Below are 25,178 nucleotides of genomic sequence, written 5' to 3'. Positions count from 1 at the left end.
TCCAACGGCGTTCGCGACCGGTCTCGAGCACCGGATACGGAAGCGGTGACACACGCCTACGCGTAACGCGTACCCCCGTCGCCGGGTTGGCAGCCGTGGTTCCTTCCTGCCGCCGCCGTTCGAATCGGATACACGGTCCGATGCACTACCACGGTCTTCGCCGCCGCCGCCGCCGCCCCGTCGTCCACCGGTTCGGCCTTTCCGAGAGCAGCAGCGGCGGCGGCGGCGGTAGTAGTAGTAGTGGAAGTATCGTCAGCGGTCGTTGCGCAGGTAGACCGAAATCGACTGCCAGTTTGCTCGCGCGCGCGTCATCGTCCGTGCTTGGTGAGTGACCGTCGCGGCCGTGCAGTTCCCGACCATCAGCGGCGTCCACCTGCGTCACTGCTGTTCGCACCATTCCATCGCCACCGATCGGTTCTCGCCCGCGCAGCCCCGGCCCCATCGTTCGCCGCTAAACGGTTCACGTACACTTTACGTTGAACGCGCTTCTGCGAGGCTTGGACGGGCGCTTTTGGTGTTAAATCACCCTCCCGTCCGTTCGCCGGATTTGATCCGAGAACACTTTGCACGCCAAACGCTTACCTAAAAAGATACGGAACGTGAAGTAAGATTATTCTGTTTTACACGCATTTGATTTTATTGTCATTATTTATAACGCGGTCGAATATTTATATTATTTTTTAATATCTATTTGAAAATCATTTACGTACGTCGCGATCGGGTAATTCGTTTTTATGAGTCCTTTCCGAGTTTTATTTAAATATATTATCGAACCCCTCCCCTGTTTTTGAGTCCTGGCTCCGCACCTGCATTTCCACACGGAGGGGAGATGTGCGTGCAGGATATGCAGTTGCGAGTTTAATCATAATCATAATTTTGTATTGTAACAATAATAATATATTGAAATGTAATAAAACCGATGAAGTAAAAACGCACTGAAGTAAATGGCACTGTTTAACTGACATAAACATCTAACCACTAAGTGGGTCCCGCGCACTGTTGAAACAGTTGTAGGCAATTACGTGGTTAAATTATCGTGTTAGACGCTGTAGTAATGGTTGTGAGTAATTACAATAATATTGTATGTTATATATAAATATTATTACATTATTTATTTGTACATGACTTACAAACATTCCTGTAAATTATAAGTCAAATCGGTATTATATTTGTTTTCCTTTTAATAAACTTGACAATAATGTTTTTTTATTTAGAATTCTAAGTTTATGGTACTATGGTTGAAAGACATTTTCAAAAATCATATGCCGAAATTATATTTCACGTTTATCCCTGCAGTGTAACAACGTGTACTCTATACACAATACGGTCTGATAGGTCGTTGTGTTACATACATTTGATAAATAATTTAAATAAAAAATAAAATCCCCTTGGAAAATGTTCAACAGAAATCGCATATATTTTTCCGCATTAATTCGGTTAAAAAAAAAGTCTGGGAAATAATCGTTTTCTTTAAACAAAATAAGCATTACACGTGTAAAATTATGTTCGAACTCATTTCACAATAATGAGATAAATAATTAAACAATTGTTGATGAGCAACGATATTTTTCATACGACTAAATAAAAATCTATAAAAATATCTATAAATCCTCTTGTGCCTCAATTTGTAAACAACCGCATTCATAGAATTTTAGGTCGTAGGTCGTGTATTTATTATTGGTGTTGCAAATACTTCATTTTTGAAATTGAAATTATACAAAATAACAATTTACGCCTTCACTACGTTTAAAAATATATTTATTGAAAAACTATTATTTAAATATAAACAGCATAATAACTTTAAACATGCGTTCTACATATACGAATATGTATATTTCTGTATAATCAAAACAGTAAAAACCTTATAATTTTCTAAAATTCAATAATTGTCTTAATAATTTAATGGAGTATTTATTTAAAAAAAAAACATACTTGTATATAATCAGATGTTTAACGTCCAATTGTAAAAATGTCTACGTAAATCAAAATAATTTTTATTTTTATTTAACTAAAAACTATGATTATATAATTATCAAAACAGATATTTTTAAATCTTTTTTTTTAAAAAAAAAATATAATATAATATAAAATATGATTCTCAATTAACTCATATGAGAGGTATATTTATTATGTAAACATTTATATCGTGTATATTTAATTTAAATAATGATAAGAGAACTTGAAAACTATTATGTACGGTACATATTAACATGTTATAGATGTATACATACTTAACAGCAACGTGCAATATACTTATAAAATGTAATTATTTATAATGAATTATAATAAAAACTTTTAATACAACAGTTAATCTTTATAATATAACTTATTATTTTTTACAAAAACAAAAATAACGGAATATTATGGTCATTTTAGATCATCAGAAATAAGGAACCCTTCTTCGTGCGAGTTTGGACGGGCTCGTGTGTGCGTGTTCAGTCGTGCACATCAATAATAACTAAAATTTTGATTTTTTAATCTTCGCCGAATTCAATTCTTTATATACATAAAATGAATCAAACCCTAAAAAAAAAAAAAAAAAAAAATAACGGTTATATAGTTGCTACAATAATATTCTTTCGTATATAAGTCAAAACATCACGATGACAACGGTGAGAGTGTTCACACGTTTTTACCGAATTCGTACTAAAAATTAAATACAACTCGTTAGAATATTATTACATTGTGCGATTGCCTGCTGTCGTTTCCGCCGACCGATAGGAAACGTAAGTAAAACTACGGCATAATCCTTTGTACGGGCATGTGCGTTTTATTATTAGAATATCTGTTCAGTTTTTTAACGCCATGCGTCAACCATACGTTATACGCGATGAACGCGATTCGGTGAAAACTCGAAAAATGTACTATAAGTATATGATTGAAATCATGTGGTTTAATTATAAATACGCTTAAAGTGAAAACTAAGAAAGCACTGCGCTGTTGTTGTGACACTAATAGCATTAAGAGATAGATCAAGAACACAATGATGTATACACGAAAACATTATAATTAAACAACAGCGAGCAAAAGTTGTAGTGTATGTTAGTGGTATAGAACTGTATGGTTGATAACCAAACGATTCAAAAGTTTGCACGCATTACACGCAGTTACGAGATTCATTTGCCATATAACATTACGTGCCCACTCATCACGAGATTTATATCGTTTCGCGTATAATATTCAGTTTCCTCGTCGGTGCATTAATTTTATGACTCTTGATCGTAATATGAATACGAGTGTAGTGTGTTCATACACGTGGTTTAGATGTGTATTATTATTTCACCGAAATTAAACACTTTATTTATTTATTTATAAATGTTTATAATGTATACTCTTTCACGTGTTCAACATTTATTCGCGGTTCAGTAATAATTAGCAGACATATGTTTTTTTCCTGTACAAATTTCCTTTCGTTTTCGTTTTTTTCCGTTAATTCGACCAACCGCATCAATAATAGTATGCGTTAAAAAAAAACATAAAAAAATGTTAAAAAAAAACAATGTGAACACCTGCATTTCATTACGATCAACTTACAACCGCTAAAATAACTTACGTGAGCCATACGGAAAGGGATCTTTAAATATTTATCAATATTCAAATTATATCCATTTATATTTTATCGTTAACACGAAAATAGTTTATTAAAATTAAAACAGCATTTTTATGAATCGCAGTTTTTCCCATGCATGCATCTGATACAAGTTATAGTTAATAATTTCTTACCAATAACATAAACAAATACGTGCACGTATTATGCAACGAGCAACCTTATTGTTTCAATATCATTCATCGTCAGCTGTAATACATTATGGTTAACGGATTGTCTCGGACAAGGTGCTTAAACACGGACAACCCGGTTTATTTTTCAATTATTTTCCAATAATGGTGAGAAACGTACTATCTGTATATACTCATACATATATACAAGTATATGCATGAGTGTTTAAATGTATATCAGTGTTTCTTATGTTTTCCAAAGTTGCCAAATGAATTACCTAAGTATAAATTGTAAAACATTTACGTTCAGTTTTCATAATGGAGGCTATATAAAAATATAACAGTTCGTTGACTTCCAACTTATATAGTAGTTATCGATACGCTTCACGAAGAAATGATGGTCATCCACGCTATCTTTGTATTACATTTTTTCATCATGGTAATATTATGTGTTCCAGTGAAAGTATTAGAGTAAAATTTTTTATTATACCGAAATCCAGCCTTATATCGGACTGCGCATACGATCTATATACATAAAATATATTCTCAGACGTTCACGATTTACTATAAAAATAACGTACGCTCTAAGTTCATCTACAAAAATATTGCTTTGTCGAAAATAGGACATAATACGCTCCGGAATATAATCCGTCTTATCTGTAAATATTTAACATACAGCGAGTGTGTGAAAATTAAAGAAGATTTTACGGTATAATTTTTCGGTCCCTTACATTTTTAACGGTATACCGTTAAGAAGTCGGCAATTTTTCGACGTCCAATATCATCCATAATGTATACCTGGTTATAATAACGGACAACATTTGTTTCAAAACAAATTTAAAATACTTACTGGTTATTATAAAACGAGTAGAATATATTGTATGTGTTACAGTATTGAAAAGTATAACCGTAGTGGAATTGTTTTCGATTCGTTTCGTTAATTTTGACACGCTTCTTTGGTATTCAGATACGATATCATCATTGTTCACTGGAACTGTGCCTATAGAAACACCAAATATTTGTGTACAATGTACTCCGAAATTCCCGACAATAAACCGATTGTCAACAAAAATATTATTTTAACGCATTACCTACGTGCGGATGTGATGCACGCACACGCGCGCGTAGGCGTTCATCGTTATGTGTACGCAAAGGTACCTACCAAGTATAATTATCAGTTTATTAGCTTACGACATGACTGTTTAAACACTTCTCAAAAGTTAAAATATCATTTTATAATACAGACGTTACACAATCGCATATTCGCGTTCATGGTTTTTGCGCACGTTTTAAAGTGCACGCAACCATTAAATCTCACAACGATTACTTCCTGGAACTGTTTAACACAGACATCAAAGCCAATCAGACAACTCCTTTTTTTCTTTTTAAAAAAGAATGCCACGTGACATGGCCAGTGACAACCACTGTACACGTAGACTACACACGAGGTGATTGCACAGAGGGTTGGCAAAATGAACAGTTAGCGATACTCGTTAAACTTGGGTATGAGAAAAACGTTGCATTGGATCGATCTACAAACTACTAATAAATGTCATTTATTAGTACCTGCGTGATTTTATTAAAACCATTTATGTTATCTTATAGATCTACGAAATCCATAAAACGTGCTGGCACGTTCACGATACTTTATTATATAGAATTAAAACAAATGCATTTCTTTTAATTGAACTGGAAAAATGAATTGGTCTTGAACACTTGATTATATAATACTAGAAAGCTTATTTAATAAATTACACGTTTATAATATACATAACTATATTATTGTGTATATTTGTTTTTCAATTGCTCAATCTGTGCACTCCTCGATGTATTAGTTTTTTTTTAAAGTAAATATTTTTTTAACGTCCAATTATATGGCTATATCTGTGATGGATCCAGAATTTAATTTTAACTTAACTTAGACAAATGGGGAGATCAAGGACCCCTTGGTCCCCTTCTAAAATCCATCACTGTGCTTACTAGTGTAGTCGTAATTATTCTCAATTTTTGATTTCTGAATATTTTGACTCCACTTTTTATAAGATTCGGTTGATAATAATTCGAAACATATAGGTATATTTTTATAATAACACGTTATGATTAATTATTGATGATAACTAATTAGTTATTATTAAACGTAATTATTATAATATACTTTACGTCACAACTAACGAATACTAACGGTGATAGCATAAGATTTCACATTTTGTAAAGATCTATAGGACACCATATTATCTCGTATAGCTCTGGGTTGTCATTTCCTTTTGTTTTTACTGTTAATCTTATGATGATTACTTTCTGTTGCCGAATATATAATATAACTATACAACTAAGATTAAAAATCCGTATGAAGTAGCACACATTATGTGAAGTAGAAAATGCAGAAAGTATATGTTAAAGAATTTATTAAATATTATGTTATGTAGACTTATATTTGATATAATAAATATAATTATAAAAAAAAAAATATATATATAGCACATAAATCTTATATATATATATTTTTTTTATCAATATACATTTTGTTTTGTTTTCAATATAATATGTGGGTAGTAAAAAATACAATTTAATGTACACTCAGGCAACAATTATTACTGTACAATTCACAACCTTTTGGTATTAATGATCTTTTTTTTATAATATTTATGACTAAATGAGTAACGTGTATAAACGGTTTTTAATCCCATGTAATATAAACATTTGGAATCAAAATTTTGGTAGAAAACTAATTACATTTTATCTAATACAAATTATAAAAATCACCTCAAAAGAAGTCGAACAAAAAGTAGACTGAAAGAGGAGGCGCTTCCGGCATTTACTGACCAAACCGACAGTAAATCAGTTAATTCTGTAATATGTACCCTATCTGCCATCTTGTAGTGTTATCCTTAATCATATAAAATAATCGATGGAATTATATATTTGATCAACGACAACAATGATGTTACAGAAAAAGCAACGTGCTTCGCGCGTAAGAACACTAAACATAATATTTAAGCACTTGCCGGAACATGGTTATGTATTACGATTCATGATACACGGTCAAGTTACCGTGATGTCCATACGACAACAACGATGACCATAACGAAACAGTAACACGTACATATATACGATACAGAATATTATAATATAACGGTAAAATATTATGAAAAATATTATAATAATGATACGGATACATATAATACTACTCTTCAGCCCCCTTAAACGGGATGAATTTTTCGAATAATGCATCAAGCCAAATATGTGTTGAGAAAAAATTTGATTACAACCCCTAAAGTAGAAACTTTGACCAAACTAGTACATTAAAAGTTAAAATGCATCTATATTTATCATGATTAATATTTATTTATACAATAGTGTTATAAACAATAATATTTATACAACAATATTTATTTAATGCATCTATTAGCTGAGAAAATCTGGAACAATGCTGCAACGCAAATTGTTTAAGAACATCAATGCTAGCCCAAATGTAGAAGAATATTATGCTCCAGTTTTAATGACGAGCGCCCATTGTAACAACGTGTATGTACAACTAAATAAAGTTATGCGAACCGTAACTAGTATAGTCAAAAGCACCTGAATGAAATTACTATCCGTTCTTCCACCTAAACTACGTAGACAAAAGACAACATTATCTATTTTCGAAAAAATTGAAAACATGACACATCTATCAGTTCATAATGATATTTTCCTTCGCCCAGATAAAAGGCTCAAATCAAAACACCCAGTATGAAACGATATTATAGGATACGCAGTAACTGTGGAAAAGGCAATGGTAAGAATGCGGCATTAAAAACAGTTTCTTAATTGCTGACCTAAACATAAAACCACCTGGTTTTGAACTGTCTCGACCAATTTGGACAACACTAAACAGGATTTGATCTGACCATGGAAAATGTAATTATCTGTTAGGTACACAAATTAGGTTTTTCAAAAACATCTGCTTGCACGTGTGAGACGGAACAAATGGTGAAACATATAATGCCTGAGTGCCCTCAAACCAAATTTGAAAACATTTATTGTTGCAATGTCAAAGCAATAAATTGGATGCACAAACTAACTAAGCGTAGACCCCTTTTCCTACAACACCTTACTGCTTACCCTCTTTTTCTATCCCAATTTACTGAATCTTACTCGTTACTCATAATTTCATGATTTCATTATTAATTATTGTTATTCATTCCTATTTAAATTTATTCTTATATTAGTATATTTATGGTTATTGTAAATGTATTTCTTAACAATTATGCCAAAGCCATATACAATAAAAAAAAAAAAGTAAAAAAAAAAAAATGAGCATTTTGATCATTGGCATGCACATCCCTCGATATGTTGTAAATGGGGCCCTACAATTTAAATCTAATTATTAAAGGAACCGTATTTTAACTGACGATGATAAATTTAAATGTAATTTATTCTAAAATATTTGATAAAAAATAAATTATATTTCGTAATAGAAAATATAAAACTAAATTTTCTAAATTTTTGTGCAAAAACCTATTGTGATAATGTAACAGCTACTATTGGTTACAAAAATACAAGTCATAAATAATTGCAGCTATTTGAGAAAAATGTATGAGATTTGAGGAAAATCATGGGACGAATGTACCAGTTTATTAAATAAAAATTAAATTTATGTTTATTTAATTATTTATACATTATAATTTATTGAATATACATTAGGAGATAGGGCTTAAAAATATTGTAGTTCTGAAATTGAGGTTTGCGCGCGTCCATGATGTTGATGTACTACTATCCGCTTATCTAGACTTAAAATACCTGTGATTGATTAGCGATACTTGTTCGACATTGAGCTTCAAAAAATCATTTTGCTTAGGAATTTGATATTAAATGTGTTAAGAAAACAGTAACACATTTTTGCAAAAATGTTGTGCAATAATAAATTGAACCCTATTAAAATGACTTTTTCATAAACATATAAATCGGTTGAGACATAACGAGTGTTTTTAGTTTCAAACAATAACACTTTTCATTTGAATTTCTACTAACCGATAAAAATCGCAATATGATCGATATTTACACTGCAGTTTTAATGTTTCTAGGATCTACCGTGACACTACGAGTTAGCGCAGAATAACATCAGCTATGGTTAATTCATCTTTACGCTTATTATTATGATGATCCCGCATTGGTTTTGAAACATGAAATAATATTTATAATGAATGACACAACATAACTATAACACGCAAATATCTGTGTAATATATTATTATTATAAGTGGTAAATTGGTCGCACCATGTGAAACGCGTACGCATCCGAATCCGCCGCCAGTGCGGTTACTGACCCATTACCGACAGCGCCAAGACTATAATAATATTTTACGTACACTAGTACGTTTTATACCATCGCTGTACCTGAAACGTCGACGACAACATTTCTCGTAAGCCCATTGTTGTTATTTTTTCCAGCCAAGTAATATACCAACTACATATAATAGTATAATAATATACTAATACTCGTAATAAGCGCCGCAGCGGTGACATATCGTGACTACTACGGCTGAGAGGTCCACAAGAAATTTGTAAGAAATGCCGAGATATGAATACAATTATTTTCCTATGGGCCACGTAAACGTACATACAATGGTCGTTTTTATCCACAAATTCGATTAAACGTTAATTAAATGAAAAATTGGGTGTCCAAGTGAATTCCTTTTTTTTTATAATTTAGACAAGTTATTGTAGTTTTATTATTATGATTCTTATTAATTTATTTAAAACCCAAGTGGCCATGATAAATTTTCATTTAAATTTCAAAAGAGAAATTTTTTTAGGTGCAAGATGATGTAAATAATAATAGCTCTCAAAGGCGTAGATCCCGTAAACAAAATATTATATAGTTATTAATACGACATTAATCAGGTGTTTGTAATCAATAATAACATGATATATACATAGTTATATATCAATATCGCCTTAATAACTGTTGAAAAATAATTGTAATTGAAAACTAACTTTGAATCCTCGAGAGTGCTCAGGTCATTTATTGACATTATGTCAAACCGTATTTTTTCATATGATGAATTCGTGTAATAATACATTTAATTTCTATTACCAAATCTAACGAAAAAATTAAAATAATACGAAACGTAAACCAAATACAATTTTGCGCCCTTGAAAGTCATGCTATCGTTTTAATGAATTAATGAAATACTTGAAAAAATGAAAAAATGATCGAAATCTCACGCTCCTTCTCAGATTAATTTACATAATGATTTTATTTGAAATGTTTTAATCTTAAGAACGTCATAATGCAAATCTTATAAAATAATACTCCTAAATAAAAATGTAATATTTTAATATAATTATTATTTATTTATATACTAATAATTCAAGAAATTGCGAAAGTAGTTAGTTATAATTTACCAATTTAACCATGTAATTCAAAGCAAATAATATGTGCTTTATCCTATATCATAAGCTAGAACTTAGTAGACACAACGATGAACGAGATATAGATTGTTACTTTCTACACGATTGACTTTCTCGCTTATACAATAGAAATTGAACTATTTTTTTTACAAATGTGTCACTTAAAATATATTATAAATCCAAATTCTAATAAATTCAGTTATGCATTATAATAATACTCATTTAATTGTTGTTAAAATAGTTTCATAGTCTAAAAAATAATTACATTTTATATATTTTTTGATTAATTATGTTTCAATTTTACCGTTAAATGTTTTGTCACACTTATTAACATTATTTGTAGAACATTTAAAAATATTGAATCCAATTTCCAATTATAAAATAATGTAATAATGACTTATCACGGTCATGTCGATGAGATGACTAGGTAACGTTTAATATTTCGAATTTATACATACAATTAATAAAACAGAATTATTTGTGACTTAGTAAATATACTTAACCAAATTATATATTATTTTAACGTTAATTATTAATAAACTACATAATTCTAACTGTCTACCTGTCACATTCAACAACCAAGTCCTACCAACAACATATGAGGTTAAGAACTTAGAATTAACATTTCGCTTACTTAGATCACAACTGTAATAACTCAAAAAACAATTATACATAATTTAATTTTTTTTTTTAATCTGACTAAAAATGAATTAATAACTAAATGAATATTATTCGTTAACTTAATAAATTTAATTTATTCGGCTATTTTCAATTGTTATTTCCAATATATATATATGTTTCAATTGTAATCATTATATAGAGTATGACTTACAAAATATTACTCTTCTTTTATATAGTATTATGTTATATTTTTCGTTTTTATTGTTATTATACGTCTTAATATTATCGTATGTCAGATTCGAGCATTTTAGCTCAGTTGACATACGTATCAGTTGTTGTAAATTATACTTAATACTCAATTTCAAGATACTAAATAAATAATAAAAATAATAATATGTATTATAAATATTATGATAACGGTTTTATTCATTTATTTCTTTTACTGTTGAGGCTTTAATATGATTTTTTTTATTGCATACGATGTTCACTAGGATAGTATATCAGTGAATTAATTAAAAATAATTAAGTATATCATATTTTAGTTTTACACTAAATTGGTTGATCATTATATTTTTATAAACAATTTTCTTTTTTAATTTTTTTTTTTTTTTTTAATATTGATTATTATTTATATTACACAGGTATACAATAATTGTATTTTATTCACCTAAATAGTAGTAAAAAATAGTAAGTAGTAAATAGTAGGTAGTTCAAATAATTTCAATTTATAGAAAGTAGTATTTATATTATCTGAATAATAATAATAATTTAAATACTTATTTTTATTAGTATTAAAAAATATGTAGATTTATTAATATAAAAATAAAAATTACAAACACTAAAATACTTGTACGATTGCACGTTAATATTTGTTTTTAATACTTAAGATGCATTCAAACGTGTATGAATGTTTGACCTAGATAAGATAGAATGTAAGTAATATATTTAAATAAACTAAAAAATAATTAAGAATTATTCCGCAGTTTTTAGAATCCTTAACAATTTACATAAATTTGAGAAAGTAAAACTATAACGGGTTCAGTGTTCGGTTAAATTATTGCGTGGATGGAACATTAAGTCTTCGACTTTTATTATTTATTTAATACTTCGAGTATTTTATTACCTACCAGCACATTAATAATTATATTAATAATCACATTAATAATTATTATACATAATGATTGTAAATATAACAAGTTTCAATAATACATTTATTACCATTATCTTTAACTATATTAAAAATCATAGAACTGGATTCCTTTACTTGGCACAATGGTACTATTATAATAATGTAAACGATTAAACTATTATAATAGTTAACACAAATCATGTATAATCATGTAAATAAGTAACAATTGTTTTAAATAATAAAAAAAAAATTCTTTATGAAATTTTAAAATATTTGTTTTTATAAAACTCTAATTAATATAAAATGTTAACGTATTATTCAACGATAAAAACACAATAAACTAATTTTAAAATATAAAGCGAATGTCAAGGTCAACAAAAATCAATATTTGTTGTAACCTATGAATAAAAAAACATAAATCATTTAAATGTGGTCATGTGAGTGTATTATTATTACAATATTCTATACAAATAATTGTAATATTTATATATATTTAAAGTATTACTTTATTTGCTATAAGTCTACGACTATAAATTATTTCAACTAAAATATGAATATCACGTATAATAATGTTAAAATTGAGAAACATGTACATATATGAATTCCAATGACGTAAATCTAATTATTGATGAAGTAGACATCAGACTATGTCCTTGGGCCTCACGTCTTTTAGGGAAATAAAATGAATAAAGATTTTAAATTTCAAGTCTCATATTTCGGTAATTTCTTTAAATATTAGTATATTTAATATTGGTTTTCTATTTACTAGGATTATCCATTTACATTTAGACATTTAATAACTAAATAATGAGTATCATATAATAATACATCAGATAGGTACAGATTACAGGCATTACAACATCTATCAATTTAGTAAATAACAAAGATTAAATAAAATATTATATATGCCGTTAGGTTAGGGTAATCCAGTGATACTAGAAGGTAAGAGTTCATAACTCTTCCAAATGACTTCATTAACATGTTAATGTTATGCTATGTTTGCATAGGATCATAGAAAATTAATCTCTGTAGTAAATTATTAATAGTACAACCCCCACCCCTTCAAAAAATTAATCCTGTGTGCGCAACTGGAGTAATCAAAATTTAAACAATATGGTCGGCTTTTATTAAGAGTTATAAGTACTCAATATTTTCACCAATAATTATGTTCGTAATTGTTGGTTGGATCTATTCTAATGTATGGTTAACTTACTGACATAGTTATAAGTCTCAACATCTGACATATGCTAAACGTCCAAAATATTAGGATATGAAATATTTTATTAATGTACCAAACGACGGTCGGCGTGTTATATAATGATTACCTATCTAATATATACGTCTCCCAGCCTAGTTCTAATCGGTTATCATTAATGTGTATCTATATTTCGAATTGAAATTATGTAGACGGACAAAAATATAGCGTTCCTCAAATCGTCTGAACCTGTTAAGCCTATGCAAGTCGAACAGGACATGATATCGCGTGTTTTGGTCACCACTACCACGCAATCAGACCCGCGCACACAAATAAAATATACATTAGTCCTACACATGTGCATTATTATAATATATTCTATACCACAATGTCATGCATAATATCACAGTATAGAATAGGTAAGCCAGCGTAGCCAGGGCAGGTAGTACAATTGTATAGAGACGAATTATTTCGTGGAAAGGTTTGGGGGAGATCGTCGGTCGATAATATCCCCTTTTCGCGTCAAGGAAATAATCATTTTGAGATATACTCATTTTTTTAAGATTCTTTGTGGAGTGTTACGGTTGAAGAATTATTCGTTCATTTACTAGGCCGTTAAATTTATTGTTGTAGACCATGAATTAATGACGATTTCATTACAATGAAGATATATGATTCATAGAATCCACAAAATGATCACGAACTGATCATTATACTGAGGAATAAGGAATAATTACCTATTCTTTAGGTACCAATTTAAATTGCTATATATATCAATAATAAAAAAATATACATATAACACGATAAAAACGTTTTTGTGTTTGTTTAGTTATCAATGCTTTCACATTAGATGGTTATTGAAGCAAATGGTAATATATTTGTGTGCTCACTATACGGCGAATAAGGGTACCAAAAGTGTCTGAACAACCCCTAACGTATTGTTATAATAAAAGTGGTTTATTAACAGGAGCATCATTTCAACTTTTGAAAGGGTGGGGCAACTGATTAAATATGCAGACTTCATAATATTTAAAAAATTATGGTTACCTATATATTTAAATTTTTAATATTTATGGACCATAGACTATCAATAAAATATTTTTCAGATCAAAACATGTAAGGATTAGCAATGAATAATAATGTAATGATGATAAACAATTTACCCAATTAAATAATAACATTAAAGATAGTAAAAAATTGAATTATTTACTTATTCTATAGGCTATAAGTTACCTATTAATAGGTTTAATGGAATAATAATATAAATATAATAATGTACCGTAGCTTGGGGTAAATAGGAATAATTTTAACGATTTTTTATAGATTATGAGCTCAATTTTTATGGTATCGATATCATGAAAACTGTTTTATAAAGATCACATATAAAGAAGTATATAATATACCAAAAATAAAGTTAATAAGGTTCGCGTTATAACGGTTGTCATAAACCGGGAAGGAGCCAGAGTTTCCCAACTTTTAATAAACTGTGAACGTGTATTTAATAGACAATATCATCTAATTTCTGAGTACAAAATAGTAAATAAAAATTTACTATTTACTGATTTTAGCATTTGATAATCGGATAAAGAATTGCCAACTTTTTAAAATGTCTTAGAATGGGGCATTTGCCATAATCTGTCTCCTCCCAAATGACGCCTCTGTTTATAAAATTGACAAAAAGCGATTAATGCGCGCTATTTGGAAAACTAGAATGGGGAATTAGCATCTTTCTGATTTGCTTTAATGAAATTAACGATATTAATTAAACGTGCCTACAATTTACATGTAAAATAGCTTAAAGATACTTAAATTACTTAAAAAATAAATAAAATTTAGAATTTAGATATATATTTTACTATCATGCATTTTAATCGAATTCGATTAAATTTTTTAGAACTAAAGTCATCTGTAAATTATAGAATCATATACGAGGTACTTAATAATTTATAAAAAGTGACCTAGTGTGTTTTACCGATGGAAATATCTCCGGATAATTTACGGTGTTTATAAATCGTTTTAATATCCAATTGTTTTCCTTCGGTAAAATTGTACTATAAAATTATAACTTACGATGTATTGGAGATTCAAAAAACTCGCAACTCGAATCCAGTTCGTTGGATAGCCGATGAATTATAATTATAATACAATTTGTTGTGAAATTAATGATCGCATGATCAGCTGATCGTGAGACGTAAATACCATGTTGAACCTATATGTTACTTATTTTGCTCTCGGAATTTCTTACAACAATAGCCGACTAATGAATGTAGATAACCGCATTTTTTTCAATTATTTCTCGTTATCGTGTCTTACGTATGTGAAAAAAAAAACTTTCCTCTTTCCTTCATTACTTGCTCCTACAACACAACACCCGTAACCCATACGATAACGTACGTTACTCCGTCCCACTCCCCGTGGAGGATCCAAGGTCTGAAACAAGCACTGGAGTTTAACTAATTAAATTATAATTAACGCGTGAATCGGTTTGTCGTTCGGGTATCCGTGGGTACAACCGAGTGTTCGCAACCGCGGACCGCGTGACCGAAGCGCGGTCCGGCGGTGGTAGAAGTGAGCTCGAGGTGATATCGTGCGACGACCACCTGCGCAGCCTCGTGTTATCTTCGTTATCGGCCAGTCGCAATCGTCGTCGTTGTAGTCGAGGTCGTGTTCGCGAACGATGTCAATATTTCACGTAACAATCTAGCTCGAGTGCACAGCGTTCGTCCGGGTTCACTGCGATGATAATATTGTTATTGCATTATCGCGTTACCGGCGACTTTGTACGATAAGTACTACGCAATACCGCGCGTGTAGGCGCGATCCGACCGCGGAATAGATTATTAGATATCCGTTCTGCGATGATCGCGGTCGGTGTATACCACTCCGTTGCAGGAACAGAGACTAGCTAGCAGTAGTAGTTCCCCCCCCCCCCGCACGCGCCTCCGCCCTACGCCGCCGCGTGAAATGTTAACGGTGAACTTTCGGGCGGCGGCAGCCGAGAAACGAATCATCAGTAACGGCCTTGTACGGCCCTTGCGCGGTCCGTGTTAGCGCGTGCACCGCCACTTGCCATTCGGCCCGTGGTCGTCGTGTTGCGCACCTGCGCGGTACCGGCACGCGTGCCTCCATAAAAGGTCACAGCGTGTGCTGGTCGTCGTCGGGTTCCTCGCACGGTCCACTCGAAGATGGCTAAAAGGTAAACGATTTTGTATCCCGAGCCGAACGGCTTTTTCTCGTGCCTTTTGTGCAACCGGTCGCAGCTCCTCCGGTCGACTTTCCACCGTTAGCCGCCAATTCGTTTTCGTTTTCATTTTTCCCCGGACGTCTGCGGCGTGTCCGTATAACTCGTTTTTTCGCGCCCGTTTCTGATGTATTATTATTTTTATAATTATTATTATTATCATAACAATAATAAGTTAGACGTTGTGCGAGTGTTTACGTCGTTTAACCCTAGCTTTAATTTTGCAGGATGGAACAGGTGGTATGGGTGCCGGAGCCCAAAGAGGGCTTTATGCTAGCGTCTATCGTGGATTTGGGTATGGATGAGGTCACCGTGCAACCCGTTGGAAGGTCGAAATCCCGTTTCACACTGCCCCTGGACCGGGTATACACGGCCGATCCACATTTCGACAACAAGGATGTTGATGACAACTGTAAGCATATGGATTTTTTTTTTTTATCGTATACCTGCTGCATGGCAGAAAGGATTTTATTAAATTTTATATTGTACTTATAGGTTCTCTGATGCATTTGAACGAAGCTACTTTATTGAACAATGTCAAAATAAGATATTCAAAAGATAAAATTTATGTAAGTCTATTACCTAAATAAATTTACAATAGTCTCTTCTCATTGTCAATTTGAAGTAAAACTTCTATCTATCTTTGTGTTCATTATAAGTATTCTCTGAATAATTTATGAACAGCTGTTCGTGTTATGCAACTAACTATAAATATATTTAAATATTTTTTTCAGACTTATGTTGCAAACATCTTGATATCAGTCAACCCATATATAGAAATTAAAAATCTTTATTCCACTGATGTTATGGAGAAGTATAAAGGAAAATCCTTAGGTGTTTTACCACCACACATATTTGCAATAGGTTTATATCTTAAACTTCAAATAATGAACTAGCTATTTAATTATTAAAACTAATTTTATTTTTTTTATTTAGCGGATAAATCTTTCCGAGACATGAAAGTTTTAAAACAATCTCAATCTGTTATTGTGTCTGGTGAATCTGGTGCTGGAAAAACAGAATCTACTAAACACTTGTTACGATACCTATGCTATCAGTGGGGATCTTCTAATGGGCCCACTGCTGATCAAAAAATTCTAGATGGTACCTACTATTATTGATTTTTGTTATTTACTATACATTTATATATTTATTTACATGAATAAATTTAACTTGTTGTTAATTTTATTTCAGCTAACCCAGTTTTAGAAGCTTTTGGAAATGCTAAAACAACACGTAATAATAATTCATCACGTTTTGGGAAATTTATGGAAGTACATTTTGATAACTCATGTTCTGTTGTTGGTGGATATATTAGTCATTATCTTCTTGAAAAATCTAGAGTTTGTATTCAAAGTTCAGAAGAACGCAATTATCATGTATTCTATTTATTGTGTGCTGGAGCACCATCAAGTTTACGTAATAAATTGTCATTAGCTAATCCAGATGCTTTTAATGTAAGTATATTTTAAGGAATAATGTATTATAATTAACTAATAATATATTTTCATCGTAGTATTTAAAAAAAGGCTGTACACAATATTTCACCAATAGTCAAACTAGTAAAAAATTGGAGAATGATCAAAAGAGTCAAATTCAAAATAAACAAGGAGGCCTTAAAGATCCCATGTTGGATGATGTTAAAGGATTCTCTACAATGGATGAAGTTAGTTATTTTTTAAATCAATAGTTTTAAATTATTCAATTATTGTAAATATAAAAAGTCTAAGGAAGAAGTTACAAAATCACATATTAACAATCAGTTGTAAAAAACTATGATATTTTAATTTCTCAAAACAAAAAAATTTTAAAATATTGTTTCATGATATTTAGGCTCTGAGTAGACTTGGGCTATCAAACCAAGAAAGATGTGATATATACACCATTGTAGCAGCCGTTTTACATTTAGGAAATATAGAATTTGAAGAAAACATTGAAAGTACCAAAGGTGGCTGTAAAGTAACAGAACAGACTGAATATAGCTTATCTGTAGTTGCAAAATTACTATCTGTTGATTTTGATGAACTCCGACAAGCATTAATAACTAAAGTAATGATGACTAATCGAGGTGGACTTAAAGGCACTGTTATTATGTAAGAGGCAATTTTAATTTTATTTATTCAATTTTTTATCACAATGTTTTTAAATTATAGGGTACCTTTAAAGCAATATGAAGCTAATAATGCTAGAGATGCTCTTGCTAAAGCCATATATGGAAAATTGTTTGATAATATTGTAAACAGAATTAATTCAAGTATACCATCCAAGGCATCTAGTTATTATATCGGAGTATTAGATATTGCAGGATTTGGTAAGACATGTTTTTATTTTCTATGTATTAAACTTAAGATTTGATAAAGTATTGATTTTGGAAAGTAGTCGAGTTAAATTCTGTGTGATTTAGAGAATACTCATTATTACAATTATATTTCTAAATAGTAAACAATGACAGCCTGTTTTTATTAAATTCAGACCATCAATCTCTATTTAATACTTTCATCAAGAAAATAGTAGTTTTGAGGTATTAGTAAATTTAAGAAATATAAAATACTACTCTTGTATTTGAAACAATTTTCCAAAGTCGGATACACATCCAACTTTATTAAATTTTAAAGATTATTAAATAATTATAATATTTTTTTTCTTTTAGAGTACTTTACAGTAAATAGTTTTGAACAATTTTGTATTAATTATTGTAATGAAAAACTTCAACAATTTTTCAATGAACGTATACTCAAAGAAGAACAAATGCTTTACGAACGTGAAGGCTTAGCTGTAAGAAAAATTGAATTTGTTGACAATCAAGATTGTATAGGTAAATATTATTGTAAATATAAAAAGTCTAAGGAAGAAGTAACAAAATCACATATTAATAATCAGTTGTAACAACTAGGATATTTTAATTTCTCAAAACAAAAAAAAATTTTAAAATATTCTTTATTTTCAAATTCAAGACCTTTGCTCTATGTCACAGTCAATGAAATGTTCTTTTCTAAAATTAATGTTAATATAATAGCAAAGTATCTATAAAAAAAATACTGTGTGTTGTTTATATTTCCATGTTGTGTAATGAAATATTTAATGAAACAACTGGTAAATTAATTTTATTTAATGTATTTTATATTTTGTCTAGTGTTATGCTTTTATAATTTTATTGATTTTACACATGGCTTTAATGAAAGAGATATTAATAAGTAAATATATATTTATTTGTGTGTGTTTTGTTTGTTCAGATTTGATCGAATCCAAAAATGGTGGTATATTCAATTTACTAGATGAAGAATCTAAATTACCAAAACAAAGTTCCGAACACTTTACTACTGAAGTGCATAAACGTTGGCAAGGGCATTTTAGACTTGCCTTGGCTAGAGCTTCTAGGCTCAAAATTCATCGTGAAATTCGAGATGATGAAGGTTTTATGGTTAGACATTTTGCTGGAGCAGTATGTTACCAAACAGTAAGTATTTAAAGATATTTAATATTTTTATATTAGATTATTTTCATATTGGATTAATAGTTTAAAATCTTACTTTGACAGTATAAAATTAACAAAGAAAATAATTAATTAATTGTTATTAATTATTTTCTAATTTAAGACAGTGGTAGAAGTATAATTTTATTGTTGTTTTTACCAAAATAATAAATTTTATGGGATTAATATTTTGTAATATTTTAATTTGGTAAATATGATAATTAAAGTGATTTTTATTTTTATAAACTTTTCGGTATAAAAATATTTTAATACTTTTGTACATTTTTTTAGGGTCAATTTATTGATAAAAATAATGATGCTCTTCATGCAAACCTGGAAGGTCTAGTTCAGGAGAGTAATAACCCTTTTTTACAAAGTCTATTTGCCTCAAGTACATTAAGTGCAACCAAAGGGAAGTTAAATTTTATCAGTGTTGGATCAAAATTTAAAAGTCAATTGGCTGAGCTCATGGAAAAACTAAGGAGTACTGTGAGTTAAGTTTAATTAACTGTCTATTATATTTTTTAAATCAATTTACTGTCTAATTTTGTATTTAAAGATATAGGTGGCATATATGTATAATAAATATTAAAATTATTTTTAGGGTACAAATTTTGTTCGTTGTATTAAACCAAATGACAAAATGGTCGATCATTTAATAGATGGTGGATCAATTCTTTCTCAATTACAATGCTCTGGCATGGCAAGTGTGTTAGAACTTATGCAACAAGGTTTTCCATCTCGAGCTCCATTTCAACAACTATACGATATGTACAGGCAAAGATTGCCACCAAAACTTGCTCGTCTTGATCCTAGAATATTTTCTAAGGTATTAAAAATATAAGTGTTAAAAAATAAAAATAAATGTTAATTATTTGAAGACTTTAAGTACAATATTCAGTTTATTTATTTTTGTGGAACACATTTATTGTGGTATCCATCAATTTACATGATTAACATTGAGTGAGTGGTACAATGTTGTGCTATTAAAATTACTGAAAATAATATCATTAGTGTTGTGTAAAAATTATAGGTGTATCATTTTTTAATTATTTGCCAATTTTTAATTTTAACGTTGATAATAATATTGTTCTTTGTAAATTTATTTCATAGGTATTTTAATATTAGTTTAATATGTAACATGTATGTTAACTGTTACACTTAATTTATTTATTGATAATAAGAATTATTGTCTTGTATTTCTAGGCATTATTTAGAGCAGTAGGTGTTAATGAAGGAGATTATAAGTTTGGTGTGTCAAAAGTATTTTTTCGACCAGGTAAATTTGCCGAATTTGATGCAATTATGCATTCAGATCCAGAAAATTTAAAAAAGATGATTGAAAAAGTACAGAAATATTTAACTACCTTACATTGGAAACAATCTATATGGTGTGCTCTATCTGTAATTAAACGTAAGACATTTTCCAATTAGAATATTTAACTATACTATTCTCACAACATTCACTGGACATTATTCTAATCAGCCTTAATTATTACAGTTAAAAACAAAATATTATATCGTAGAGAAAATCTTATTACTATACAAAAAAATGTGCGGATGCATCTATCTAAAGTAAAACATCGCCCAAGATTTATGGGAATAAAAAAAATTAACAGTCTCAAAGTAGGTATTATTAATTATCATAAGTGCTTAAGGAAAGTTATTTAAATGGTTTGATTTTTTTGATTTTAGACTATTTTAAAAGAAATGGAAAAATTGGCTGAACAAATTAAAAAAGACAATGCTCTTTGTATATCAGATGCTCAAAAACTACGATCTGAATTTGATTTTGCTATTAAAAGAATAAGAGTAAGAAAATTAAAATTATATATATTTATTATTCAATTTAAATAACAATTCTGGCATTTTAGAATGATGAAAATATCAAAGCTGCTGAAATAAATGATATTTATAATAGTTTGGTGAAGGCAGCTAATACACAAATGGACAGTTTAAAAAAAAAAGCAGATGCTGAAAGGAGTGCTGAAGCTGAAAAACAACGTTTAGCTAAATTGCAAATAGAAATGGAAAGAGTCAAATCTGCTAAAGATAAAGAAGAACGAGCTAAATTAGAAGATGAACAAATTAAGAAACAGTTAGTAAAATAATGAATTTTATTATTTGAACTTATACCAATATTTGTTTATAGAAAAATAGAAATAGAACTTCGACGCAAAGCAGAAGAAGAAATTCATAAAAATGATATTTTCTTGAGTGAAGTAGGTTAGGTAGTAGCATGTGTGGAGAGTTGTTTAATCAAAACAAATTTAAATTTAATTTAGGAGGAAATTGAGAAGGCTGCATTAGCTGAAGCTAAATTTAGAGAACAAATGGAACAAGAAAGACGTGATCATGAGCTTGCTTTACGATTAGCACAAGAGACAAATAGTTTTGTTGAAGATATTTCAAATACCTACACAAAGTAAATAAAATAACAATATAATAAAACAAAAAGTTATAAAAATTAATTTTTAATTGCATAGGAGGTCCACAAATACAGAACAATTATCTAGCAAATATGACTTGTCCAAGTGGAAGTATTCAGAACTAAGAGATACAATAAACACATCCTGTGATATTGAACTTCTAGAGGTTAATATATCGTAAATTTATGAAATTATGATACAAATTATGATTACTATTTTATTTCAATAGGCTTGTAGAGTAGAATTTCATCGTCGTCTCAAGGTTTATCATGCTTGGAAAGCAAAGAACAAGAAACGTACATACATGGATGAAAATGAAAGAGTGCCTCGTTCCATTATGGATTCTGGTAAATTTTATGAATTACAATTTATAAGAATCAATTTTTTAAACTTTTAAAATAGTAACTATTTATTTTCTTAACTAATTTTATTTGAATGTGGTTTTAATTTTTCATTCTATGAGCTACATAACTGACTTGATGTAAATTTTGTTTTCAAACAATTTCATTGTTGGGAATTCATTTCTTTAATTATTTATACTGGAATAAAAATAGTAATAATGATGTTTGTCAATTCAGATAGATATTATGGCTAAATAAATTAATAAAAATGGAAATTAACTTGAATGGCTATAACTTAGTGGTAGACTATTTCATCTTAAAAACCAATGAAGGTTAATAATCAAGTACTAGTGGCTAAATATTTTTAACTCTCAAATTAATTTGTAATCTATCTTAAAAATAGAAAGTAGAAAAGAAAAATTAAAGCAAAATTTATTGTAAATTAACATAATTTGAACAGTATAAGTAAATCGGTCAATTATAAAAAAAAACTGTCTACATTACTTTCATCTTCCCTAGATAAATTTTTTCATGTAATAACAGCAGATGAACAAATAAAATTTAATTTTACTACTTGTATTCAATAAACTATCAATAAATATTTAAAAATTTGATCTATTTTTAACATTTTATTCATTTTATATTTAAATTAAATTTTTTGAAGCTAATCAATCCAAAGGACTTAAACATTATCAGAACTCAAAAGTTCAATCGATAATTCCTACAAGTAGCCAACGCTACTTCCGTATTCCATTTGTTAGATCAACAACACCTACTAGATCTGGAACTGGAGGAGATCAGCATCGTGGATGGTGGTATGCACATTTTGATGGTCAATATGTTGCCAGACAAATGGAACTACATCCTGATAAACCAGCGATCTTACTTAATGCCGGTAAGATTTCATAACATAATATTATGTTAATTGACATATCTGCAGATTTTAGATTAAGTGTTTGTCATGGTAAAATAAAAAATATTAATTTAGATGAATTATTTTAGGGAAAGATGACATGCAGATGTGCGAATTAAGTCTAGATGAAACAGGATTGACTCGAAAGAGAGGTGCTGAAATATTAGAAAATGATTTCAATAAAGAATGGGAAAAACATGGTGGGAAACCGTATACTACCAATAAAACCAATAATTAGGTCTTTATAATAAATATAAAAATGTATTATTTAGATAATATTTTTAAATAATTGTAACAACTAGATATTAAATTAATTTGAAATGTCACATTCCTCACAAAAATGATGTTTTTTATTTATTTTATGTTTGGTTCCTAAAATTGGGTGATTGGTTTCTATCAGAAATGTAATGATAGATGTGATAGATTACAGCTTTAATTGTAATTTTTTTTTAGTCATTTCCTTTTTGATTAAGTTATTATTGTTGCACTATTGTCAAATATTAAGTTTTAAAAAAATTGATTTATATTATTTTTATGTATTCATTAAATTATCATAATGTTAACAATATTCCTAATCACTACAAACAAATTATTGAATGTTATAATTAGCACTAAAATCATGATTAATCATAAAATCCATTAAAAACAATAAATATTAATCTGTGATAAGGATTTGGGAATTTTAAACAAATTTTAAAAGTTATAACTGTTTTTATTTTAATATTTTATAATTTTTAAATGTATGAATCAATGTAATAAAAATTATAATAAATACAAATTTTAATAATTATTATAGTTGTAATTATAATTTATATTGAAATAATTTTTATTTGTAATTTTAAACCAAAATTCCAGATGGAAACAAAATTATCCGGGCAGCTCGTTCACATGAGTGTATGTGATGAAGCATGTGTATGTCTACTCCACTAGCGGCTACTGGTCAAAGAATTTTGTATTTAAATTTTTTATATTACATTGTTGCACAGCACAAGTTATAAAACAGTCTACATTAACACAATTTTTCTTTTGTGTAGATCACTCACAGCGGCGGACTGGCATACCGGGATAATGGGAAAGTTCCCGGTAGGCTGGTTATTATAACACTGGGCCAATGTACTTGGATTAAAAATTATTTTATAAAAATAATGTATTTAATTGTAAGATTGTGATAAAAACCCAATGTAAACGTGATGTAAACAATTCTATGAGCATTTAATCCATGTATGAAGGAGACTTTTATGGAAAATTATTATTATTGAATGTTGGGCCGGTCGAACAGTAATTTCCCGGGCCGACATTTTTAGCCAATCCACCGCTAATCACTCACCTTACTGACTAAAAGTTTCCCGCATGGTATAAAAAAAAAGTTTCGGAAAATATATTTATGTTATTGTATTTAGCCATTCAGCTAGGTTGATTGCGACTTGATATGGTTTAATTATTTATATTAAAACCTGAGAAAAAATCCATAATTATTTGTTGATTATTATTTAAATTGTCAACCTATGGCTAGGTAATGCTACCATTCAAATACATCTAAGTTTAACATTTTTTGTATGAAATTTATCATAGACGATTTTAAAAATAACAGAGATATAATTTTAGCCATTTCAATGAGTTATTTTTAATGAAATATAAGAACTACAGGCTAGTACCATTTTTCATTATACTTAATTATACAGTTTGATCAAAATTATGTTTGCATAACATATATAAATATATACT

The 25,178-nt window shown here is 29.4% G+C and overlaps 1 protein-coding gene across 3 annotated transcripts; it reads left to right on the top strand.

The window, feature by feature from the left end:
• The first annotated feature begins 230 nt into the window (after positions 1-230).
• LOC112690496 (myosin heavy chain 95F) lies at positions 231-23,751 on the top strand. Of its 3 annotated transcripts, none has more exons than XM_025564513.1 (23): positions 231-604; positions 16,526-16,710; positions 16,794-16,867; positions 17,033-17,162; positions 17,235-17,402; positions 17,493-17,755; positions 17,815-17,964; positions 18,132-18,391; positions 18,452-18,609; positions 18,949-19,113; positions 19,532-19,755; positions 20,062-20,259; positions 20,375-20,599; positions 20,977-21,184; positions 21,272-21,396; positions 21,466-21,582; positions 21,645-21,868; positions 21,923-21,992; positions 22,056-22,195; positions 22,257-22,365; positions 22,429-22,546; positions 23,205-23,435; positions 23,543-23,751. In XM_025564513.1, the coding sequence occupies exons 2-23, from the start codon at positions 16,527-16,529 to the stop codon at positions 23,689-23,691; spliced, it is 3,690 nt and encodes a 1,229-aa protein (XP_025420298.1). In that variant the 5' UTR covers positions 231-604; position 16,526; the 3' UTR covers positions 23,692-23,751. The 3 variants fall into 3 exon arrangements, with proteins under 3 accessions (XP_025420298.1, XP_025420296.1, XP_025420297.1); XM_025564511.1 differs by lacking the exon at positions 231-604 and adding an exon at positions 16,243-16,253; XM_025564512.1 differs by lacking the exon at positions 231-604 and adding an exon at positions 16,325-16,427.
• Positions 23,752-25,178: the final 1,427 nt, after the last annotated feature.

Source organism: Sipha flava, unplaced genomic scaffold (assembly GCF_003268045.1).
Source record: "Sipha flava isolate LNK unplaced genomic scaffold, YSA_version1 507_pilon_pilon, whole genome shotgun sequence".
Lineage (NCBI taxonomy): Eukaryota > Metazoa > Arthropoda > Insecta > Hemiptera > Aphididae > Sipha > Sipha flava.
This window is presented reverse-complemented; position numbering and strand designations above follow the sequence as displayed.